The 22,710-nt window shown below is 37.8% G+C and overlaps 1 protein-coding gene across 4 annotated transcripts in view; it reads left to right on the top strand.

Annotated features, from left to right (window-relative positions):
- The window catches only part of CTNNAL1 (catenin alpha like 1), a 54,194-nt gene extending 32,725 nt beyond the window's left edge, over nt 1-21,469 (top strand). For 2 of the 4 annotated variants that reach the window (XM_081526015.1, XM_081525998.1), the window contains 10 exons: nt 3,159-3,251; nt 6,276-6,426; nt 9,832-9,869; nt 12,156-12,206; nt 12,300-12,454; nt 15,837-15,885; nt 19,334-19,390; nt 19,536-19,649; nt 20,312-20,395; nt 20,540-21,469. In XM_081526015.1, the coding sequence (XP_081382141.1) occupies nt 3,159-3,251; nt 6,276-6,426; nt 9,832-9,869; nt 12,156-12,206; nt 12,300-12,454; nt 15,837-15,885; nt 19,334-19,390; nt 19,536-19,649; nt 20,312-20,395; nt 20,540-20,557 (810 nt within the window). In that variant the 3' untranslated portion in view covers nt 20,558-21,469. Of the gene's footprint in view, nt 1-3,158; nt 3,252-6,275; nt 6,427-9,831; nt 9,870-12,155; nt 12,207-12,299; nt 12,455-15,836; nt 15,886-19,333; nt 19,391-19,535; nt 19,650-20,311; nt 20,396-20,533 lie in introns of all 4 variants that reach the window. The other 2 variants (XM_081526025.1, XM_081526008.1) reach the window with 1 other exon arrangement.
- Nucleotides 21,470-22,710: the final 1,241 nt, after the last annotated feature.

Below are 22,710 nucleotides of genomic sequence, written 5' to 3'. Positions count from 1 at the left end.
AGTCCTAGCTCTTCATATAGTAGCCAGAAACACTGATGCATTCTCTCATTGTTGGTTATTACTACTAGTTCAACTTTTCATGCTTTTTCACTTAGGTTGAATGTTTTTCAAAGAGGCTCCTCAAACCTCACAAATAGGCTTTTATAGGGCAGTCCAGTCTTTCTTCTGGAAGAACTTAAACATGCTGTAAAACTTGCTAAGTTGTGTCCAACTCTTTGCAACCTCATGGACTGCAGCACACCAGGCTTTCCTGTCCTTCACTATCTCCTGGAGTTTGCTCAAACTCCTGTCCATTGAGTTGGTGACGCCATCCAACCATCTCATTCTCTCTTTTAGATAATGCTCATAAATGTTAAATGCACTGGACTCTGGGGTGATTTTATAGGTGGAAATCATATTGTTTATTCCAAACAACCTGCCTTTATTTTTCTCAATGCTGACACTTTGTTTTTGTTGTTCTCTTAAGTTTTGCCAGGAATTTTATGGCTCTAACTTTGAAGCAGTTTGTAGTGCTTGACATCAGTAGTGCTTCAGGGTAATATTATAGTCATGTTTCTCATCTTGTGTATAACCTTGTTATACTCCTTCTGAATTCCGGTATGGAATAAAATTGACTTTTTTCTTAAAGAAGGGAGTTTACTTCTATAGTGAACTTCAAGGACAGAATCATGCCCTTTTGTTAGAACTGGATTAACAACCACTGGGCACCATAGTTAGAAGACTGCTGTAGTTGGCATATAAACATAATAAATCAGAAAACAGAGTGACATTGAGCAAAATGCCAAGTTGCTGGATCTGCATGAGAGACAGAATTAGATTTCTTCCATTATTGTTGCTTTGTCTCCAAGGTGAGAGTGATATGGTGAGAATGAGAAGGATTTTTAAAATGTGTTATATAACTCTAACTAAACTGCTCATGTATTGATGAGTGACTTATTCAGAACAGGTGAGGTGGGATAAATGATGGAAAAAAAAATTCTTTGAAAGGAATATCATCTATAGTATCGACTATACTCTTGAGAGTCCCTTGGACAGCAAGGAGCTCAAACCAGTCAATCCTAAAGGAAATCAACCCTGAATATTCATTGGAAGGACTGATGCTGAAGCTCCGATACTTTGGCCACCTGATGTGAAGAGCCAACTTATTAGAAAAGACCCTGATGCTGGGAAAGGTTGAAGGCAGGAGGAGAAGGGGACGATAGAGGATGAGATGTATTTTGGATAGCATCACTGACTCAATGGACATGAGTTTGAGCAGACTCTGGGAGATGGTGAAGGACAGAGAAGCCTGGCATGCTGCAGTCCATGGGGCCGCAAGGAGTTGGATATGACTGAGTGACGGAACAACAACAACAAATAAGTGATTTCTTGATTCCTTCTACATATGGTTGTAATCAAATTCAACTTTTCCTATTTCACATACAAAATGATCCTGGGAATTGGACTGGGAAGAGAATTTCAATTGGCTTTGACAGGTTGGAGTAATTTTCAACATGGTTTTGAGATCGTGGTTTTGCTTGGCTAATACATATTTTTCAATATTGTCAATTGAGACAGAAACTCCAAACATTAGGAAACTGCATACTGGCTGTTTTGTGCCAGGAAGGCACATTGACTTTAGTGTACAATGTTAAGATCATGAATTTTGCTAAGTACAATTGCAAACACATGTTCTATTGCAAGGCAGGCAATGAAGAGCAAATTAAAGAATAAACAATACAAATGGATTTCACTAAGAAAAACTGAATAACACCAAGGGTTTTTTAAAAAATTACAAATTTGTGCAACTACTATACCTAGTTTTTCCATTGCTAATATATTAATGAGTCATATTGGTTGTGCTATTTCTTTCTACTTTTTAAATGAGATTAAATCAGGGAAGCTTGTAATTTACAAATTCAGTCTTTTTATTAGTGAAGGCATTTTAAATACATGAGGAACTAATTTGAGGATGATTGAAATTTTAATTGTTAAAAGTGATCTTTTATTAAATTTTATTTTGGTCAGATCAGAATACTACAGATTTTAAATGAAGACTAGTGTAGACCAGTATAGACCAGTCCAGACTGGTTTAGAGCAGAATACACTGATTCAGACTGGATCAGATTGGTCTAGACCGGAATAGACTGGTCTAAACTGGAATACACCAGTTCAGACAGAAATAGACTGGATCAGGTCAGTTCAGACTGTTAAGCCTCAAGATTTGCAATAATTTTTGCTAACTCTTTATTCATTATATCAGTCTGCCCAATCCAGGGTTCTTTCCAGTAAAAGGTATGCTAATTGACAGAAGTGTTGTTTGTTATCAGAAAGAATGTGTAGCTTGTGGCAACTGACATAGTTTAGCTGAGAGGCCTTGGGTAAGTCCTTCTCTGAACCACATTTCTTCATACATAAAATATGTGGGCACTACAAAATCTTTCAGGGTTCCTCCTGGTTCTTTTTTTCTTGGCCATGCCGTGTGCCATGTGGTACCTTAGTGTCCTCACCAGAGATTCAACCTGTGCCCTCTGCATTGGTAGCATGGAGTATTAACCACTGGACCACCAGGGAAGTCTCAGGATTTCTCCTGGCTCTTATATTTTGTGACCACCTTACCATGTTCAGATGGGAAGTAGAAACAATAGTTTATATGCTCAACCTTTATGTTTCAGTTTTGCTCCTAGAGAATCTATTTGGAACCAGTATAGTATAATAATCTCATTAAAGTACAAATTTATTTTTTAGGTTTTGATGTTTTGTTTTCTTATAATTTTACTTATATTTATTTATTTTGGCTGTGCTGGGTTTTCATGGCTGCACGTGAGCTCCTCTCTAGTTGTGGTGTGCAAGCTTTTCATTTCTGTGGCTTCTCTTGTTGCCGAGCACAGGCTCTAGGGCGCATGGACTTCAGTAACTACAGTACGTGGGCTCAGTAGTTGTGGCTCCCGGGCTCTAGGGCACAGGCTCAATGTTTCTGGTGTTACAGGCTTAGTTGCTCCGCAGCATGTGGGATCTTCCCGGATCAGGGATCAAACCCATGTCTCCTGCATTGGCAGATGGATTCATTACCACTGAGCCACCAGGGAAGCCCTGTTTTATTTTCTTTATTAATTATAAAATGATGCTATGTATTGTGAAGAAGGAGAAGGCTGAACTATAAAAATGTTTTCTTATAGACCTGTCGATTGTTGAGACATGTATCTGGGACAGAACCTCTTGAAATAACATGTCTACACGCAGAGGAGACATTTCAGGTGACTGGCCAGCAGGTATGATGAACAGCAGATCGTTCCTTCTATATTATGTTTTATCTGAGTGTCATAGCAGACTGTGCACAAGGAAGGCACAAATACTTCTGTACAGCTCCAGGTCAAATCTACTGAGAGAAATGAAGGTAGTGGAGTTTGTGTTGATAGTGTGTCAGAACATTCCACTGGATTATCTGGTCATCTGCCAAACTAGAGATTGGCTCCTTTAACTACTGATGCCGTAGTTTATACCTATTTAAATGAAAAGCTGTTTACAGTGTAGGTTGTTATGACATGTTTGCAAACTAAGTTATCATTATGTAACAAGCCATAAAAATACTGACGTTCTGACCCAAAAATTCCTAAAGACATAAGGCGATTAAAGAAAAGTAAAAGCATTTGTTACAACATTGCTTATAATAAGATTCAAATAGCAATCTTAAATTAGGCAAATAGTATAGTATATTATGACATTAGAATAATAATTATGATAACTAGAATTAGCAGCATCAAAAGGTGTTTTATTAAAATGTTAGGTGACAAAAGCAGGATACAAATTTGTTTATATGCTATAATTGCTACATATAAAATGTACATATATATGAAAACGACTGTAGGATTGTGCAGAAATGAATGTTCTACTTTTTAGGGAGAATTGTGAGTTATTTTTTTTCTGAATTCTCTATAATCTTACTTTGTTTTTATAATTTTTAAAAGCATTGTAAAAATGGATATCCCATTTAAAAATGTCTCTGTCAAGTTAAGGGAAAACCTGAGGGACAGACCTTCTCCTTACTTAGATCTAAGCTCTAACATACAATTTACCAAGTGTTCTTATTTCATTTATCATGGCAGTCAAAAGGACTTATTCCTTTTTTTGCATTATTGGATGACAGATGTTGAGCCCCTGGATTTATAGCTGAGAACAGCAAAAGCATCTTAGTCTGTTCTGTCTCTCAGAGCCATGCTGGGTGGGTGTTTACACTCCCCTGTAGAGGACAGTGTCAAAGGCTTGGAAGCAAAAACTGTATGAGTGACTATCCACAGTGACCATCTGCTGAGCATTTTGTTAAAACCATAGGATCTCTGTTTATTGGGAGAAACCAAGGTTTCAAGATTTACTTGTCCATTTGGGAGCATACTACTTGCTTTGGCTGTAAATGTATTTCAGTAGAACTAAAGTTCGGATCTCCTGTGATACACAATCAGCACTTTAGTCCTCAGTCTCTACTCGCTCCATGGTTGTAATTCTCTGCTTACTGTTTTTGTGGCAGCGGGGATATTAGGAAAAGCTTATTTTCTTCCCCAGGATGGTGATAGATAGAGGCTGTTGTCGATTTCTACAACTTGAAAGGCTTTTTCTATTCCCTGCGCCTCAGCTTTTATTCCTGGTCTTATCTATCTCTCAAAGGGGTAATTTGAGAACGTAGAGCATACCTCTAGGGTAATTTATATTACTTCTGGACATCTCTGCTTTGGCAGTGCCATTTTTATGTTTCTTCTACAGTGTCCCATCATGCCCAAGGCACAGCTGAACAGTTGGCATACTGTACAGTGGCTCCAGTTGAGAAGCCCTCACTGCCGTGTCTGGCTTCTTGTCCACCGGCGAGCCATGTACCCACCTTCCCTGAAGATGGGGAACCTTGTTCTCCTCATAAAGCTGCCACCTGCTTGTCAAGCCTGTGCCTGTGGGACTGTGCCCACCCAAGAGGAGCACCTAGGTCTAATTCTCTCAAAGGCAGCTCTGACCATATCGGTTTCCTTTTTTTAATTGAAGTGTAGTTGATTTACAGTGTTGCGTTAGTTATTAGTGTACAGCAAAGTGGTTCAGTTTTATGTCTTCTTCTTTCTCACATTCTTTTCCACTACATATCAGTTGCTGAAAGCTCTTCAGTGACTCCCCGTCTCCCTCAGAGTAAAGCCTATCCTACTGTGTGCATTTCTGCATCACAAAATCATTGCCGACCTTCCTTTCCTCCATGTTAGTCCAGTCACACTGGCCTGCTTGGCTGTTGTTAGAATATGTAGAAATGTCTCACCTCAGATGCCTTTGCCCAGGCTTCCTTGTGATTGCCTCACCTTTTTCACCTCTTCATGTACGTGCCACCTTTGCCAGTGACCACCTAGCTTAAAATACTGTGACTACCTAATACCTTCCATCCTCCTTGCTCTTTGTTTTTATACTTATCATTTATCATCTTTGAAGATATTTCATGATTTACTTACAAATTTTTAATCATCTGTCTCCCCATATTATAATATGAGCCCCATGAGAGAGGAACATTGATATGTTTCATTCACAGCTGTTTTCTCAACACCTGGAACATGGGTACAGTGCCCATGAAGAGCCATATATAAGTTACTTATATCTTTGAGTCTCAGTTTCTCCAGCTATAAAATCAGAATAATGCTTATTTGAAAAGGATAGTATTTTGTTTCTGTGTTGGAGGATTAATACTAATGTATATCAAGCACAGTACCTCAAGGGTGTATCTATCATGTACTCGTAAGTATATGCATATATTACTACTACTACTACCATTACCATCATCATTATTGCCAGTGCTAATACCACTGCCAGTACTAATACCAATTCTACTACCATTACTACTACTTCACTACTACCAGTACCAGTCCTGATACCAATATTGCTACTATCATCATTGCCACCATTACTATCACTACTGTTACTACTACTACCATGACTACACCATCTCTTCTGCAGTATACAGTATGCTTTGTAGTCTAACTCTGAATTATGCTATGTAAATAGCTTTATTGAAACAGAACTTTCCTTGAATAAAGATAATTGCTTACGGAATAAAGGCGTGTATATAATAATGCCTACTGTTTATCTGTAGATAAGACTGTAAGAAACAGTAAGTTTTATTCTACTATGTATGTCTGTATTGCCCAACATGGGACTTACGTGTGGAAACTGCTTTGTATTAATAGTTGTGTCACTGAGTTGATTTTAAGTTTGGTCTCCAATATGATTCTTAGAGGTAAGATTTTGAAGTTTAAACCTGTGTATTGTTTCTTTAGATAATTTCTGCTGCTGAAACTTTGACATTGCATCCATCTAGTAAAATTGCTAAAGAAAATCTAGATGTATTCTGCGAAGCCTGGGAATCCCAAATTAGTGACATGTCAACACTGCTGAGAGAAATCAATGATGTGTTTGAAGGAAGACGAGGTGAGAAACTGTCCATATATTGAAATATATTCGTATTTTAATGTAACTGTTAATTTTTTAATGTAAAAAACATCAGATGCCAAATGAATAACTTTTATAACCCAACTGGATTATTTTTATAATAAAGTATCTTACACAAAAAATGGTAAAAATATTACTTGTCCTTCAATGTAGTATCAAAGCAGTAAAATTTGTTGTACAACAGTATAGGGGATTCTTTTGAATTAGCATTCTAGCTTTCTTATTGAAATTAAGTCATTTTTATATTTCTTATAAATTGTTTTTTAGTTTTAGTACAAAAGCTCTTCTGTAGTACAGTAATTCTCTGATATAATTCTACTAACTTCATAATGAAATGAATGTAGTTATTTGATTTTCAAATTGCTTTCCTTCCACTTGGATGGAATCTCTTTCCTTGATGACTACATAATCTTGGAATATTTCGTTTGATGGGTAAGTTCACTGGTATTTCTACAACATGTAGAATAGCACCATTCAATGTACAGAGGCATAATTTTTACTCTTTATTTTAATGTCAACTTGAATTTTTATTTCCCATTGTACTGTGTGTCCAGTTGTTTATGTTTATGTGTTTTTATGTATTTTTTTCCTTCTTAATGGCTTCTGTTAGTGTCAGCATGCTTGTTTAAAATGTCATTTAAAGTCAAAATAACATCAAATTACATATTTATTTTTACTGAATATGAACATCTAAACATATCATATTTTTTTAAATACCCATTTAGGATAATTATTGATTTATTTAAAAGTCAGAGAATAGTAGACTTTGTAGATATAATATGATTTGTAAAATGTAATAAATGCTTACCACGCTTATACATTTAAAAATCGATAACTAGTCTGAATGGCACATTATTTTGATGCTTTGATAAAGTACTTATAGCTGAATGGGTCTTTATGTGAGGCAAGTTTTGTATGCTGCTGCTGCTGCTAAGTCACTTCAGTCGTGTCCGATTCTGTGCGACCCCATAGATGGCAGCCCACCAGGCTCCGCCGTCCCTGGGATTCTCCAGGCAAGAACACTGGAGTGGGTTGCCATTTCCTTCTCCAGTGCATGAAAGGGAAAAGTGGAAGTGAAGTTGCTCAGTCGTGTCCGACTCTTAGCGACCTCATGGACTGTAGCCTACCAGGCTCCTCCGTCCATGGGATTTTCCAGGCAAGAGTACCGGAATTATAACTGATCCATATTTAAAGAAAAGGATCATTTAACCATAAGACTTGTATAAGAAATGAAGAGAAGCTTCCCAGTCTTTCTTAAGGTTTGGGTAACCTGTCCCCTCAGATCAGGATTTTCTTAACTTCCTAAGTGCTAAACAGAAACTCCTCTTTAGGTAGGGAACTGCTGCCTTTGATCAATGGGACACCCATTCTTTAACTGATAGTATCTTGCTGTTCAGAGGCATCCTTACTTATATGGGGTGAATTGAGACAGAGTTGCTTCATTTCTTGCATTGCCTTTTTCCCCCCTGACTGTTAACGTGAAGCTCGTAAATACAGCTCTTCCTGCAAAGAAGTCCACCTCTGAGTTAGCTGGCATTGATGAGCTGAGCCAGTGTGACAGTGCTGCTCTTCCTATCCCGTATGGTTATTACGACAAACCTACCTGTTAGCTCGCACGTGCTCCCTGCAAAGGACAGAGTGGGTCCTTCAGATTCTGGTTTCTCTTTCAGTTCAGTCGCTCAGTCGTGTCCGACTCTTTGCGACCCCATGAACTGCAGCACGCCAGGCCTCTCTGTCCATCACCAACTCCCGGAGTCTACCCAAACCCTTGTCCATCGAGTTGGTGATGCCATCCAACCATCTCATCCTCTGTCGTCTCCTTCTCCTCCTGCCCCCAATCCTACCCAGCATTAGGGTCTTTTCCAATGAGTCAACTCTTCGCATGAGGTGGCCAAAGTATTGGAGTATTGCTACTGTTATAACTCATAACTATGATTGGAAAGCCTCTACTCTGTTTTAGCTACCTTAGTTCTGCTCTGCATATTTTGACTCCCCTGATTGGGAAACTAATCAGATATATTTGCAAGTATCAGTTAGCCAGCCAATTAAATAGCAAACAACATGCTAAGCAGTGAAAAAGAGCCTTTCGTGTTTGCATATCTGAAATCACTCTGAGAGCTAGGTGGTTGTCCCCTTACCAAGAGACCCTTAGATTTCATAATAGGGCCTCCTGAGATTGTGTCAAGAATTCAAAAATCAATCCTTGTCTTCCTGCCTCTCTGCCTTCATCCAGTTCTGCCTTTAGGGAGACCATGACCCCCCTTTGTATTAGAAGGGGCCAGATCAGAAAGACTCCACCTTTCCTTAGTATGAGTGTGTATCAACGTTTAGAATTTGAGATTATTTTAGACAAATAAACGTCAAATGCTTGCTTTCCCTCATAGCTTGCAGATTCTGTCCCTTATTTAAGGAAGCTGAATTTCCTTTGTTCTATTTGAACCATCTTGAAGTTAATCTGACTAGCCTGTAGCTTATAGGGATGTACCCGGTTCCATGGCTCTGCACTTACTTTGTCACTTGGCAGACTGGATGTATGAGATGCCGTTCCCTGAAATGGGGTGAATAGGAAGAGGAGCATGCTTATGGATGAATATGAACTTACGTGGGGGGTGTATGAGTTGGGAATAAGGGAGTGATCTAGCCAGACAAAAGATAATGGGGCCATGATGTTAATAGTAGAAATGAAGATAAGAGGACTGATTTAAGAAGAATTTTACAAGTAATATTGGTAGGATTTGATGAGTGTAGAGTTAAGTGACAGTTTGAGGATAACAACTGGTCTTGATCTAATCCAAATTCTGTAATACCCCAGTCCTACCACTGAGAACATGAATTTTTTTTCTGATTGATCATGCCATGTAAAATCCCTTTCAGGACCAAAACTAATTATAAGAACTTCTAATACAAAATATTAGGGCATATTTTCAGTGAAATAATGAGGCTTTCCTGTCCTTGGGTGATTAACTTTGTTTTGGAGATGCAGAAAAGCTCTGGATATTGAAAGTGGACCCCAGTTAGGTTGTCATGAAAAATCATTTTGCATCCTCATAAGATGAGAGGGCCTTTGGAACTTAATTCTGGACTTAATTTATCTAGAGGTGCAAATTCAGAAGTAAGATGGCACAAATGTCATCTTGATTTAGGGAGTATTAAAAGTAAATTGTGAAGACAGTGCTTCAGAAACAATTTTATAAATCAAAATCTGTGCCAACTATATTTTTTTCATGTTCACAAACCAAATTACAACCTTATTCCTCAGTCATATGTAATTACTAGACTAAATTATCAAAACTAATGTACTAACATTTGTTTATTTAATAATATTTTAAAAATTAAATGTGAGTAGTAGGAAATTTGTTTTAAGTTATATTATGTTATTTGCAGGAGAGAAGTATGGCTACCTTTCACTTCCAAAGCCAATGGTAAGTAAAAGACCTTTGTCCACTTGAGAATATTTTTATTCTGAATTCAAATTATGCTCTTGTTGCCTGTTGCTCATCCCCACAACCTCCAATAACTGACATTACCCCCCCAAAAGTGAGGATATTAAATGTGGACTATTCAGAATTGTTATTCTGAGTAGCAGTCTAGATGTAGCCCGTAGTCTGGTTATTTGTGTTTGGGGGTTGAGGGAATAGGTAGTGGATTTTATGGTTAATAAGAAGCCGTAATCTGAAGTCAGTGGTTTTTTGTTTTTAATAGCTTGGGTTTAATTCACAAGGTCATGTTGGAACCATTTTATGCAGACTAAGAACTTTCTGAATGCTTTCTGCCTTGATGAAAATAAGCCGTCTTGTTTGTTTTTAGACACATGAAGTGTTTTTTTTAGCTTTATCCAGCTCAAACTGATGCATCTGACTGCGTTATAATTAGTGCCCACTAGATGGCAAGCTTGGTTACATTAGTAGGATGGTTTCTGTACCTTTTCAGGCAATTCCCTTTCAGTCTTCATCAAACACTTTAATAATAATAATTTGTAAAATTAAAAATAAAAACAATGAAAACACAACTAAATTGAAAAGAATAAAGGTGGAGTGTAAAATTCCAAATAAAATAAAACCTAAAAACCTCTAGGGTATTCTTAACTTTTCTTAAATACTTTTATCAATTGCTTTATAGTCTACTAGACCAAGGAAGAAAATACAGAGGATATAATTATACATGGAGCCAAAGAAATCATTGGTCATCTCTGCTTATTTTCTAATGAACCCAAGAGGCTCTGTGTGTGTGTTTGTGTGTGTGTGTGTGTGTGTGTGTGTAACTTTATAGATTCCCTAAATTTATTTTCTGTCCTTTATCTCCTCCCATTTCTTTTATGGTACACAACAAATATAAACTGTGGGACAGAAAAAAAGGGAAAAGTTGCAGTTGTTCTGTTCTGCAGTTAAACTGGTGACAGTATAGCTGGTCAGAAGTGGTAAGTCATGGTGATAATAAGGGAGATGAAAACGGAGAAGTACACATATACTTCAGACTTACCTTCTTAAGCTAAGCAGACACACGCGTGTTTTATCATAATTTGCACTTTGTGTCCATGTGTGTGAATATATACTCTGTGGGAGGTGTGTGTGTGTGATTTAAATAAATGTTTCCTTTAAAAAGTAAATGGCTCCCTGGTCTCCTGGCCCCTTTATCTCTACTATCCCAGCTGTTCTGGAACTGCTGCCCCAGCTAGGTGAGTTCCCACCGGATCTTAGAATGCAGGGAATACCCAACTTGGGCTGCCATCTCCAGAGAACTTCTGAATGTATTTTTCAAAGAAACACTGCTATGGGTAGTGGTTTTTACAAGTAAGCAATCGTCTGTGGGCCAACCTGGTAACCAAACTGGTGTACAATGTTTTCTCCTGCCCCAGGGGAAATATACTCTTGAGTTTTAAATAGCCTACCTAGAAACTAACTTGCTGTTAGAAAGCTAGCAGCCATAAAAACATGCTGGTTCAAATAGTAAATCCTAAATTCTAAGTATAATTACCTATATAACCTGGGATATAGGATTAGGAATCTGGAGGTAAGTGAAACCAGGAGGCTGAAATTTATCCCTCGAAAGGGCAAACTGTTTAAAGGAAATGAATTCCAGAGTCTTAACATTTGGAAGATACTGAAAGCTGCATGTAGCGGTTAATTTTATTACATCATTTCTTAAGAATAATTTAGCGGAGGGGCCAGGGAGGTTTGGATGTGTAGTAATTGGTCTGTGGGAAGACTGCGGAAGTCTGAGTCTGAGACACAGATGCTTTCCATAGCCCCAGATTTCTAACTACCTACCTGTTCAAAGCTGAACCCACATATTTGGGAATTTGCCATTACAGTGGACCCTTGAATGACATAGGTTTGAACTTTGAGGTACACTTATTAGTGAATTTGTTTTCAATAATACATACTACAGTGCTACACCATCCGAGGTTGGTTGAATCTACAGATGCAAAACCATAGATATGGGGAGCTATGGATATGGAAGGTGGACTCTTTTTAAGTTACACACAGGTTTTTGGCTAAGGTGAGGGTCAGTGCCCTTAACCCCCAGGTTGTTCAAGGGTCAACCATAATTGTTTTTACTTAAATAGTTTAATATAGTTTAAATATGTACTGAAAAGATTTTAGTTAAAATTTCGTTAAGGTACTTTGTTATGCTTTCCGTTACTATTGCATGTCTTCACAATTAACTGTACCGATTTTTAAGATGCTCTAATCTTTTTATTGTCACAGAAGAATAGTGCAAACCTGAGATCAGTAAAGGCAGACAAGCCTGACTCTGAGGTAAGATCTTCTCTTTTGCAATAGTCTTACTTCCAGTCTTACTTTTCCATAGTTAATGACTACATCGTTGTGATTCAAATGTATGTTTTGTAGGAGCAAGCCAAGATAGCAAAGCTTGGACTCAAACTGGGTTTGCTCACTTCTGATGCCAACTGCGAGATTGAGAAGTGGGAGGATCAGGAGAATGAGGTGGTTCTATATGGACGGAACATGTCCAGTATGGCCTATTCTCTGTATTTATTTACTAGGTAAATGTAGTTACATTACCTTTTAAAATGAATTTAATGATATCTGGTATAAAGAAAAAGTGCCATGTTATGTCATTGATAGGTTAAAGTTGGTTTCAAATATATGTAAAAAGACTATAAGTAGTAGTTCTTATGACAGTTAAGTGAATGCAGCAAGAAGACATTCATTTAATGAGGATTTAGACTTAGATGAGATCCTCTTCTAGGTTTGTGTCCCATTCCTTCCATAGTTCTGAAATAATTTTGCTTCCTGCTTTTTCGTCATCCCTCGTATCAGTGTCTCGCCCAACCTGCATCAGTAAGTTTAAACGACATGCCTTTAAAATCTTTATGCAGTGACTGCTTATACACAGATCAAAGAATAGAGCCATGAGGTCTGCCATGTCAGCGTCAGGGTGCCACACCTCCCTGGATCAGCATTCATTATGTAGCAGAGAGTTTCCCTAACTTTACATTTATCAGAGCTACATTCTCTGTCTTTTCTTATAATAATGGAAGGTTATACATATGGCATAGTATCGTTAAAACTTTAATCAGTTACACACTCAATAACCTGTTCTAGAATTTTCTCAAGGAATGGCCTCAAACTTTTCGCTCATTTTCTGATATGTATCTTACTCATTTTTCAACACTGGAGAATACTTGATAGCTTCACCGTTGTGGCTTCTCTTCTACTCATTTTGATTTTGAAATTATAACCAGCAGTGGGTCACACCTGCTGGTTGTTTCAGTATTCTGGAATGTAATCCATTTGGTCTGAAGTCTGAAGCTCAGCTAAACTAATTGGGATCTCTACCACTGTGTGGACTTTGGGGCTCAGTAAAGAGCCCCTTTTTCTTCACCCAAATTCAGAATTAACTGAAAAATAAGCAAAAGAATAGGCAGATGGGGACCAGTGGCATTTATAAACCTGATACTGAGTAATGTAGTTTATAGCCATAGGCAAATAGGTTTTTAAAAATAATACCTAGAATTAAGAAATCTTACCCCATAGGGGCAGAGTGTATCTCTTAAAACACTTGAAAGACCAGATATATTCCAAGGGTACCTTTACTACCAAGAGAAAAAGGAAAAATGAAAGGGCTACCGTGTCCAATTTATTTTTGCAAAGTCACCAAAAAGACTGAGAATAAAAATCAATAAACGTCCACCCTCTTCTGAGGGGTGAGATAAGTGAGGGGGCAGAGAGAAGTGAGGAATGCTGTGCTAGTGAAGATTTCTTCCTATGGAAGGAAGATTAGGAATGGGGAAGAAACATTCATTCTTATCTTAATGTCTTCTACCTTTTCAAGAGAAATGATAGGAGTTGAATAATTTCGCCTCTGGTCAGCAGTCATTTGTTAATGTCTTTCCATATTTTCCATCATTGGAGACCTTTTTGTCCCCCGCTTCGGTGGTTTCCTTCCTTTGTTCTTAATTCTTAGCAACCTTCTCCCAGAATTGAATTTTCTCAAACTAGTTTTGACCTCCTTTCTTAGTTCATATCACTTAAAAATCCAATGAGTCAAGTGTGCAGAAGAAAGTAAAATAGAATTTGTTTACCGACACTTAACGTGTGGTTAACTGAAATGTGAAGATTACTGAAGAAACAGAGATCTTTACTTTGTGCTGGAATCATGCTAGTTATCTCATGGTGATAAAAATCAGATAAAAAAATTTTTTTAACTGCTAAAAACTGAATAAATAAATTTTTATTTACCAAACGTAGTTTGGTATATAAAGTGAAAATGTTAGCTGCTCGGTCATGTCCAACTTTTTGTGACCCTCCCTCGTCTGTAACCCACCAGGCTCCTCTGTCCATGGAATTCTTCAGGCAAGAATACTGGTGTGGGTTGCCATTCCCTTCTCCAGGGGATATTCCTGACCCAAGGATTGAACCCGGGTCTCCTGCGTTGCAGGCAGGTTCTTTACCATCTGAGCCACCAGGGAAACCCTTGGTATATAAAATCTTCCCAAATAAAGGATTCATCAGTAGAATTTTTTTTTTTTTTTTATGTTTTGACTGCCCCTTTTATTTCTTGTTTTTTATCTCAGGATATTTCAGGATTATATGGTCAGCAGTTTTTGTTTCTGAGTCAGAATAGTGGATCTTGGCAAGGGATGACATGCGGCCCACAGAGACTAGGGAGCATGAAAGGCCCTGTTGTGAAGAGAAGGGATAACTAAAGCTCTGTGGAGGGGGACTTGTTCCTGGGGTATGGTTATTGGACAGAAACCACTGACGTTCAGGAAAATAAAATGGAGTTTCTGTAATGTATAACACCTTGTGTCATTCTTGCAAGTCTCGGTAACATAATTGTCATAAACTCTCAAGCTGGCTTTGTTTTCTACCCACCCTGTCAGTACACTTGTTTCTCCCCCAAATAGTTTTTCTGTTTTCCCTTAAGACAATGGCTTACCAGCCTCATCTAGTTGCTTTTTTCTGAGATTCATCTGTTAGTCTTCACAGTACCGGTTTTATAATTTTTCTGGGGGGTTTTATAGTTTTTCTTAAGGCTATTATTTAAGGTTGTCTTAACAATTTATATAGTTTCTTTGTCATTTATTTACAGTTACTCATATTTCTTTATAATTTATGTATTTTAGATTTTCTAGTGCATTATACTTTTTAAAGATTTCACACATGCCAGTGTCATATAGTTTTTAAAGTGGTTTCTGCTTCATAATTTCATTTGTCCTTTCGACAGTTTATCAGAGTAAAAGAATACTGTGTTCATAACTAGTAGCTATTAAGGCCCAAACCGGTACCTACTCGATTTCAGACCTTCTGATTCATGTCTAGGCTACTGCTCTTCTTAATGTATTCTGTTGCTCTTTGTTGTATTTACTTTTCATTTGTGAAGTTCTTAATTCTTCTTGGTAGTTTTCAATGTGATATTCCTTCATCTTCTTGATGAGAGTGGTAGCACAAATGTTGTTCTGCTTATTTTATAGACTCAGAATTGAAACTTAACTGACGTGCCTCATCAAAATCACCTAAAGTCTTGCCATAATTGAAATTAGAATCAGAAATGAGAATTCCTGATTTTTGGTCTCATCTTTTATCCATTATGGAACAAAGGCCTTTTATTTTCAGATCTCATATCTTGAATTTATGAAGCAAAATGAAGAAAGTTAAAAAAGAAAAATATATGTCAGTTTTAATTTTCTTTACATTATAAAACTAACATATATAATGTTTACCAGTTTTTAAAAGTGCCTTAAGAGGTAAGAGTTAAATATTAAAGCTGCTTTAAGAAGAGTGACAATATTACTCATCTCTTCAATATTATTCTTCAAAATTTTGGATCTGTAAATACACAGGATGCTCTAAAACTTTAATATAAAATTAATTTCTAGGCAATAACTTTTTCTTACCTCCTTAATAATTATTTTATTTCAGGGGAGAGGGGCCACTAAAGACTTACCAGGATTTAATTCATCAACTAGAGGTATGTTTAATTTCCATTTTATGATAATAATTTAATTCTGGACTAAAAGTTGATAACAGATAGTTTTCTAAATGATTTACTATATCACATTAGTTTGTTTACCTGTACATACAACACACATGTACAGCAGAAGAGTGGTAGAAAAGTCAAGGGTTTGCACAGCGTATTTTAGAGCTAAATCTAAAAAATGGTTATCTTTTTGGAAAAAAACACAGGGATAAAGTAGAATGGGCTTTGATAGTCACTAGATGGAATATTAAGTTTTAGGTTTTCCCAAGTAGGTAAAAATATCCTGTTAGCAGATGCCTATCTCTTATATTGTCCTGAATACCAGGAAAGCTTTTTGACTTCTTCATTATTGAACTGGATGAATGGTATTGATTAAATGAGGAAACACATAAGAAAGCATCTGTCACAGATTTGAGACCATTACAGCTTCTCAGGACATGTTAGTTTCCTTCTTCCGTAGTCCTGGTGATTTAGGGCATCAGGGAGAGACAGATACACTGACCCCTACGTTTCTGCCCTGTGTGTCTTATGAAATTTCACACAGGCCTAACTCTAATCCTCCTCCCTTACTTAGAGGCTTAGATGGGTGAGATTACAAGATGCCTTTATTTCCCCTGACACTCATGTTAGTCTGTTTGCCTCTCTAGAACCAAGGGCATTCTTGCATTTGAAATTTCTATCACTTTATCACCTTTATATCCTTTCCTTTGGCATTCCCATGTGCTTTCACCTAAGCCTCTTCAGGAAAGGGATTTCAGCTTGAGAGGATGCTAGTCATCAGAGTCAGAAGAACTACAGCAGATATTTCATTTGGCATTTTCTGTAAAGTTGACTATAAGTGAGCTATTTCTCTGTTTAAAAAGTTGGAGTAAATTCTGGATCCATTTTGTTCAGTTTGACCTACATCCACTCCAAGGCAAACCACATTGTAGGGAGTATTTCACTGCAAAATATCCACTACTCACCTTCTTCCTGTGTTAGCTTATTTATTAAACCAACATCTGCTGAAGTGTCTACCTAAAATGTTTATCAAATAGTCATTGAATTTGTACTGGTGTGTCAGATCCTGAGGTTAAGAGCTCTGTGGAGAAAAGTGAACAAAAGGAAGCCCCTCCCCCTCCCCAGGGAGCTTACATTCTCATGGGAGCAATCGACAATATACAACTAAGTATATAATGCCCATATATAAGTACTTAGAGTTAAAAACATATAAGTGATAGAGGGGTGGTCAGAAAAGACCTCTTTAAGGAGGTAACATTTGAGCAGAGTGTTGAGAGTGAGCTAGATGGATATCTTGGGGATAGAATATTTTAGGCAGACAGAACAAGTGCAAAGGCCCTGAGGTATAGGAAATGCAGGTTCTGAAGAACAAGGAGACAAGCGTGGGTGGAATGGAGTGAACAAGAAGGAAGGTGGTAACGTATGACATCTCTGAGCCTTGGGAAAAACCTTGATTTTTTTTCTTTTTTTTTCCAAGAATGATAGGAAACCCATCAAGGGTTTTGCATTGGCATGACCTGACTTCTCTTTTCAAAGGCTTTTGTTTTGACCAACAGGGTAAACAGTAGCGCCATTTACTGAGATAAGGAACAGAGGGACAACATTGGATTTAGAGGCTGGAAATCAAGCATTTAGTTTTGCTCAAGTAAGATGTACAGTTCATGTCAGGATAGCTCAAGAATGGAGAGAGAGACTTGGGAGTTATCAGCTTTAAGGTGGTTTTGAGACCATGATACTCTGTGAGACAGGGATCTTGCTCCTAGGGGTTTCCAGGCTAGAAGGGAAGAGCAGACATGTACAAGGGAAAGTGGTAATGTGGAAAGATGAGGAGGAACATGTGGGTTAAGTGAGTCATTCCACTGGATTAGAAGGTTGGTGTGAAACACATTGGTTTCCCTTTTAAAGGGTAAGGAAGGATGTAAAGGACTATTTGACCCTGAGATCAGTTTATCCCATGATAGCAAGGCTGTTGGAAAGAGGGTTAAAGTTAACCCTGAAATGATTTTCTCCTTCTTCATATGCTTTATCTAATTTATTATCAAGATCTATTTTTTTTTTCCAAAAATCATTCTCAAATTTACCCAGTTCTTTTTCTCTTACTGCTGCCACCTAAAGCTATGTCTTCATTTCCCTGTTATCTCTCACTCTAAAAGATTCTATGTACCATTTAAAAATAATCATCCTGAATATTCTAAAGTATTTTCCAGCATTCTTTCCTATCATCCTATTCTCTTTACTAATAAATTATAAAATGTGTGGTCAGTAATGAAAAACTAATCTGAATTGGTCCCCTCAAATGGCTGGTTGAAGAACATGTATGAGTGATAGATTCTCTCTTGCTAAAGTTGGCTTAAAGCTCAACATTCAGAAAACTAAGATCGTGGCATCCGGTCCCATCACTTCATGGCAAATAGATGGGGAAACAGTGGAAACAGTGTCAGACTTTATTTTGGGGGGCTCCAAAATCACTGCAGATGGTGATTGCAGCCATGAAATTAAAAGATACTTACTCCTTGGAAGGAAAGTTATGACCAACCTAGGCAGCATATTAAAAAGCAGAGACATTACTTTGTCAACAAAGATCCATCTAGTCAAGGATATGGTTTTTCTAGTAGTCATGTATGGATATGAGAGTTGGACTATAAAGAAAGCTGAGCGCTGAAGAATTGATGCTTTTGAACTGTGGTGTTGGAGAAGACTCTTCAGAGTCCCTTGGACAGCAAAGAGATCCAACCAGTGCATCCTAAAGGAGATCCATCCCGGGTGTTCATTGGAAGGACTGATGTTGAAGCTGAAACTCCAATACTTTGGCCACCTGATGGGAAGAGCTGACTCATTGGGAAAGACCCTGATGCTGGGAAAGATTGAGGGCAGGAGAAGGGGACGACAGAGGATGAGATGGTTGGATGGCATCACCGACTCAATGGACATGGGTTTGGGTAGACTCCGGCAGTTGGTGATGGACAGGGAGGCCTGCCGTGCTGCAGTTCATGGGGTCGCAAACAGTCAGACATGACTGAGCGACTGAACTGAACTGAAGCCAGAAGCAGAAACCAGTGTTCTAATGCTTTTGACCTCATGTTCCAAGATTCATCACCCTTTTATAATTGGGGATATTATGGGATGAACTTCAGATCCATCCAGAAACCCAGACATAGTTTTTCTAAGTATTGCGTGATCCTCCATGGTAACTAGAGGTGGCCACGTGTAGTGGAGCCTCTGCAGGGATAAGTTTGCCTCAGGTCTGGGAAATCTGCTATGGATAGTTAAAACTCTTGTGCTTTCCTGGGTACAGCAAAAACCTTAGGAGTTCCATGACAGGTGTTTAATGTTTGGGTTTTAGTCTTAAATTCCATATGAAAATTATCTATGAGTGTACTTGTTACCAATTACCTAGAAGATATACACCTAAAGTGGTGACGTTTTTCCTTTCTACCAGGTTTTTGCTGAAGAGGGTTTGAAGCTTGCTTCAAGTGTACAAGCTTTCTCAAAACAGGTAATTCACATATCCCCCTGCCTGGTCCTGGTGGTGATGTCATAAATACTCATTTTGAGAGTGTATTATTAAGGTATAAAGGTATTTGATGTTTAACAGATGGAGTTTCATTGGAATTGTTATAACTGCCATATTTACATTTCAGCTGAAAGATGATGACAAACTTATGCTTCTCTTGGAAATAAACAAGTTTGTTCCTCTCTGCCACCAGCTCCAGACAATAATTAAGACACCTTTACAGAATCAAGTGTTTCTAAAGGTAAAAGGGACAATGGGATATACAGGAAGGCACTTGAGAAACTGTCACACTCCTTTTTTTATTAGGTTAGCTTCCAGCCTTTTTCTTCAAATAAAGTGTTAATACCCAAAGTACAATTTATTTCCATTTTTCCTGCCTCAACTGCAAGAACCATTTATCATCTGCAGTTACAACTGACCTCAGGGAGCAGTAGGTTCACCAGATAAATTAGCTTTTTGGACATGATTAATGCCATAGCACTGAACAGCTGCACCTAAATCTCACCATCATCACCTGTCTAGGGCACAGACCCTTCAGAAAAAAAGGCTTCTATTATTTATCTTAGGAAGTTTGTGTGCAGCAAAGTAGAGTGCAAGGGATTGCAAGTTAAGTGGTTCCCTGCCACTGTTTGGTGCACACTGAGAAACCCCTAAATGGTCTGAAATAGAGCAGATTGATTTTCCATTCATTCTTCCTGAGGTTCCATGAAAATGGCACGAGACTTCAGCAGCAATTGCAGCTTCTGTGTTCTGGGGCATCAATTCATCAAGTCAGTTCAGATGTCTTACTCTATATACCCTTTGAGATCCCTTAGATTTCTATAATGGTGAAATTTTAAATGATAAAAGTCTTTTGAAGGCCCCCTGGTAAGAATTTGATCTGCTTGCTTTCTGTCACTATAGATTGATAAGTGTATTACAAAGGCAAGATCCATGATGGCTGTTTTGGTTCAGCTTCTCTCACTTTGCTATAAACTGTTGAAGAAGGTGAGATGATTTCTCTGTCTTAAACTCATATTTTAAAAACTATTGTAATTAAAAATGCAAAAGAAAATAGATGTTGTTTAATTTTGCAATTTTTATTTTAAGATTAAAGCAGAAACTAATTATCTCAATTCTTTCCAGCTTTAGATGGAAAACAACAGATGAGTCTCAGTTACAACTATGTATGGTAAAACTTGAGAAACTTTTGAGGTCAGATCTTGGGAACACCATGTGGCAACACTGACCATTTTAGAAAGCAAGTGATCCTTTGTTTCAGAAGCTCAACAATTTTGCAGAGAAAACAAACTGAAATCGTGCTTTATTTTCTGATCATGAAACTGACTGTGATGCTTTCTGACAACTAATAAATGCCATGGTAGTTGCTATATTTCTAATTGCAGGCTGATTTTAAAATGGGACATTGCCTTGAATAATGTTAAGTCAAACCAAATATCCCAACTGTCTTAATGACAGTTTAATCCAAAGAAGCTATTTTGAATATATGATAATGGCATATTTTACCTTAACTTTCTATTTTATAAAATTTAAACTTCTCATCTAGGACACTAATTTGCAGCAGAAGATACACAGTAGTCTCGGTGATGCAGGGTTTTCCTTAAGCCTGTGGGCTCTTCTTCAGTCCCTCCTGTCCACTGAGGATGACTGGGCCTCTGCTGTCCCCTGTCGCAGGTCATCCATCCTAAGAGCACGTTTATTCTCTAGTGTTTCAGAGCACAGGCAGTCTATTGTGATGCATGTCCCTCTCCTCTCCCTTCCCAAAAGCAGGATCACGGCGCTCACGCCACAAAATCCTGGAGGGAAGTTCACTAGGAAGTGGTTGTAGTTCTCATTCTAGCAGAGCTGGCCTGTTTCTGCCCTGAACAGTAGTTGGAAGCCTAAGCCTATGTTACTGACTTCAGAAGTAGTTTTTGTACTTCTCAGTAGTGACTGATGGAATGTAAGATAGAAGACAGAATAAATGAACTAAGCTGTTTAAATTCTGAGTGAACATACATTTTATATACATGCCTTTGGAATGTTCATTATAAAACAAATAAACATCTTTAGTCTTTTTAATTTTAGGGTTCAAAGCTTTTGTTTTTGTGGGGTGGGTTTGCAGGACCAGTTGATAAGTTCTGTCCTGATGCTGTATTGTTAACTTTGTTTTTCTGTTCATTTATCACAGTGCTTTGAAATTCATTTTGAAATCTAACAGGACATGCCAGCTGCCAAAAGGCAGTAATTCTATAGGCTTGCCTGATGATAATTATCTGGGTCAGCCCTCATAATGAATATGCACCAGATTCTGAAAAGCCACAGAACTACCACCTAGCTAGTCAGTATTTTATTGAAGTAAACTTGAATTTACTATAGGCCTTGGGGAGAAAATGGGATGCAGTCAGCTTTGTTATGACCTTTATAAACTATTTCTTTATAAAAATCATCAAACATGATTTTTATTCCCTGAAACCAAAATATTCTTTTAAATTACAGTGGAAATAGTGGGAGAATGCTGTGAGGTAACAGTATATGTAAAACAGATATATAATTCTTTTACTATCTTTATTTTATGACATCTCTGGGAATCATTTGTGCTACATGAAATGGGGATTTGCTGGTTTATGCTTATACTTTCAGCTCACAGCATAATCAGAGTAGAGGTTCAGTTACTACTTATATCATGTCTGGTGGGCATACTTAGGGGACAGGCTGGCACTTAAAGTAATTTTCCTTATAAATCAAAAATAATTTTAAAACTTTATTCACAAAAGAGCTTATATACTCAAAATGAGAATTGTTGTTCAATCGCTAAGTCATGTCCAACTTTGTGACCCCATGGGCTGCAGCATGCCAGGCTTCCCTGTCCTTCACTATCTCCGAGTTTGCTCAAACTCATGTCCATTGAGTCACTGAAGCCATGCAACTATCTCATCCTCTGTCATACCCTTCTCCTGCCCTCAATCTTTCCCATTATCAAGGTCTTTTCCTTTGAATTGGCTCTTCCTATCAGGCAGCCAAAGTATTTGAGCTTCAGCATCAGTCCTTCCAATGAATATTCAGGACTGATTTCTTTTAGGATTGACTGGTTTGATCTCCTTACTGTCCAAGGGACTCGCAAGAGTCTCCTCCAGCACTACAGTTTGAAAGCATCAATTCTTTGCCACTCAGCCTTCTTTATGGTCCAACTCTCACATCCATATGTGACTACTGGAAAAACCATAGCTTTGACTATATGGGGATCTTTGACAGCAGTGATGTCTCTGCTTTTTAATATGCTGTCTAGATTTGTCATAGTTTTTCTTCCAAGGAGCAAGCAT

This window comes from Giraffa tippelskirchi, chromosome 1 (genome assembly GCF_054371585.1).
Source record: "Giraffa tippelskirchi isolate mGirTip1 chromosome 1, T2T-mGirTip1v1.2.pri, whole genome shotgun sequence".
Taxonomy (NCBI): Eukaryota; Metazoa; Chordata; class Mammalia; order Artiodactyla; family Giraffidae; genus Giraffa; species Giraffa tippelskirchi.
This window is presented reverse-complemented; position numbering and strand designations above follow the sequence as displayed.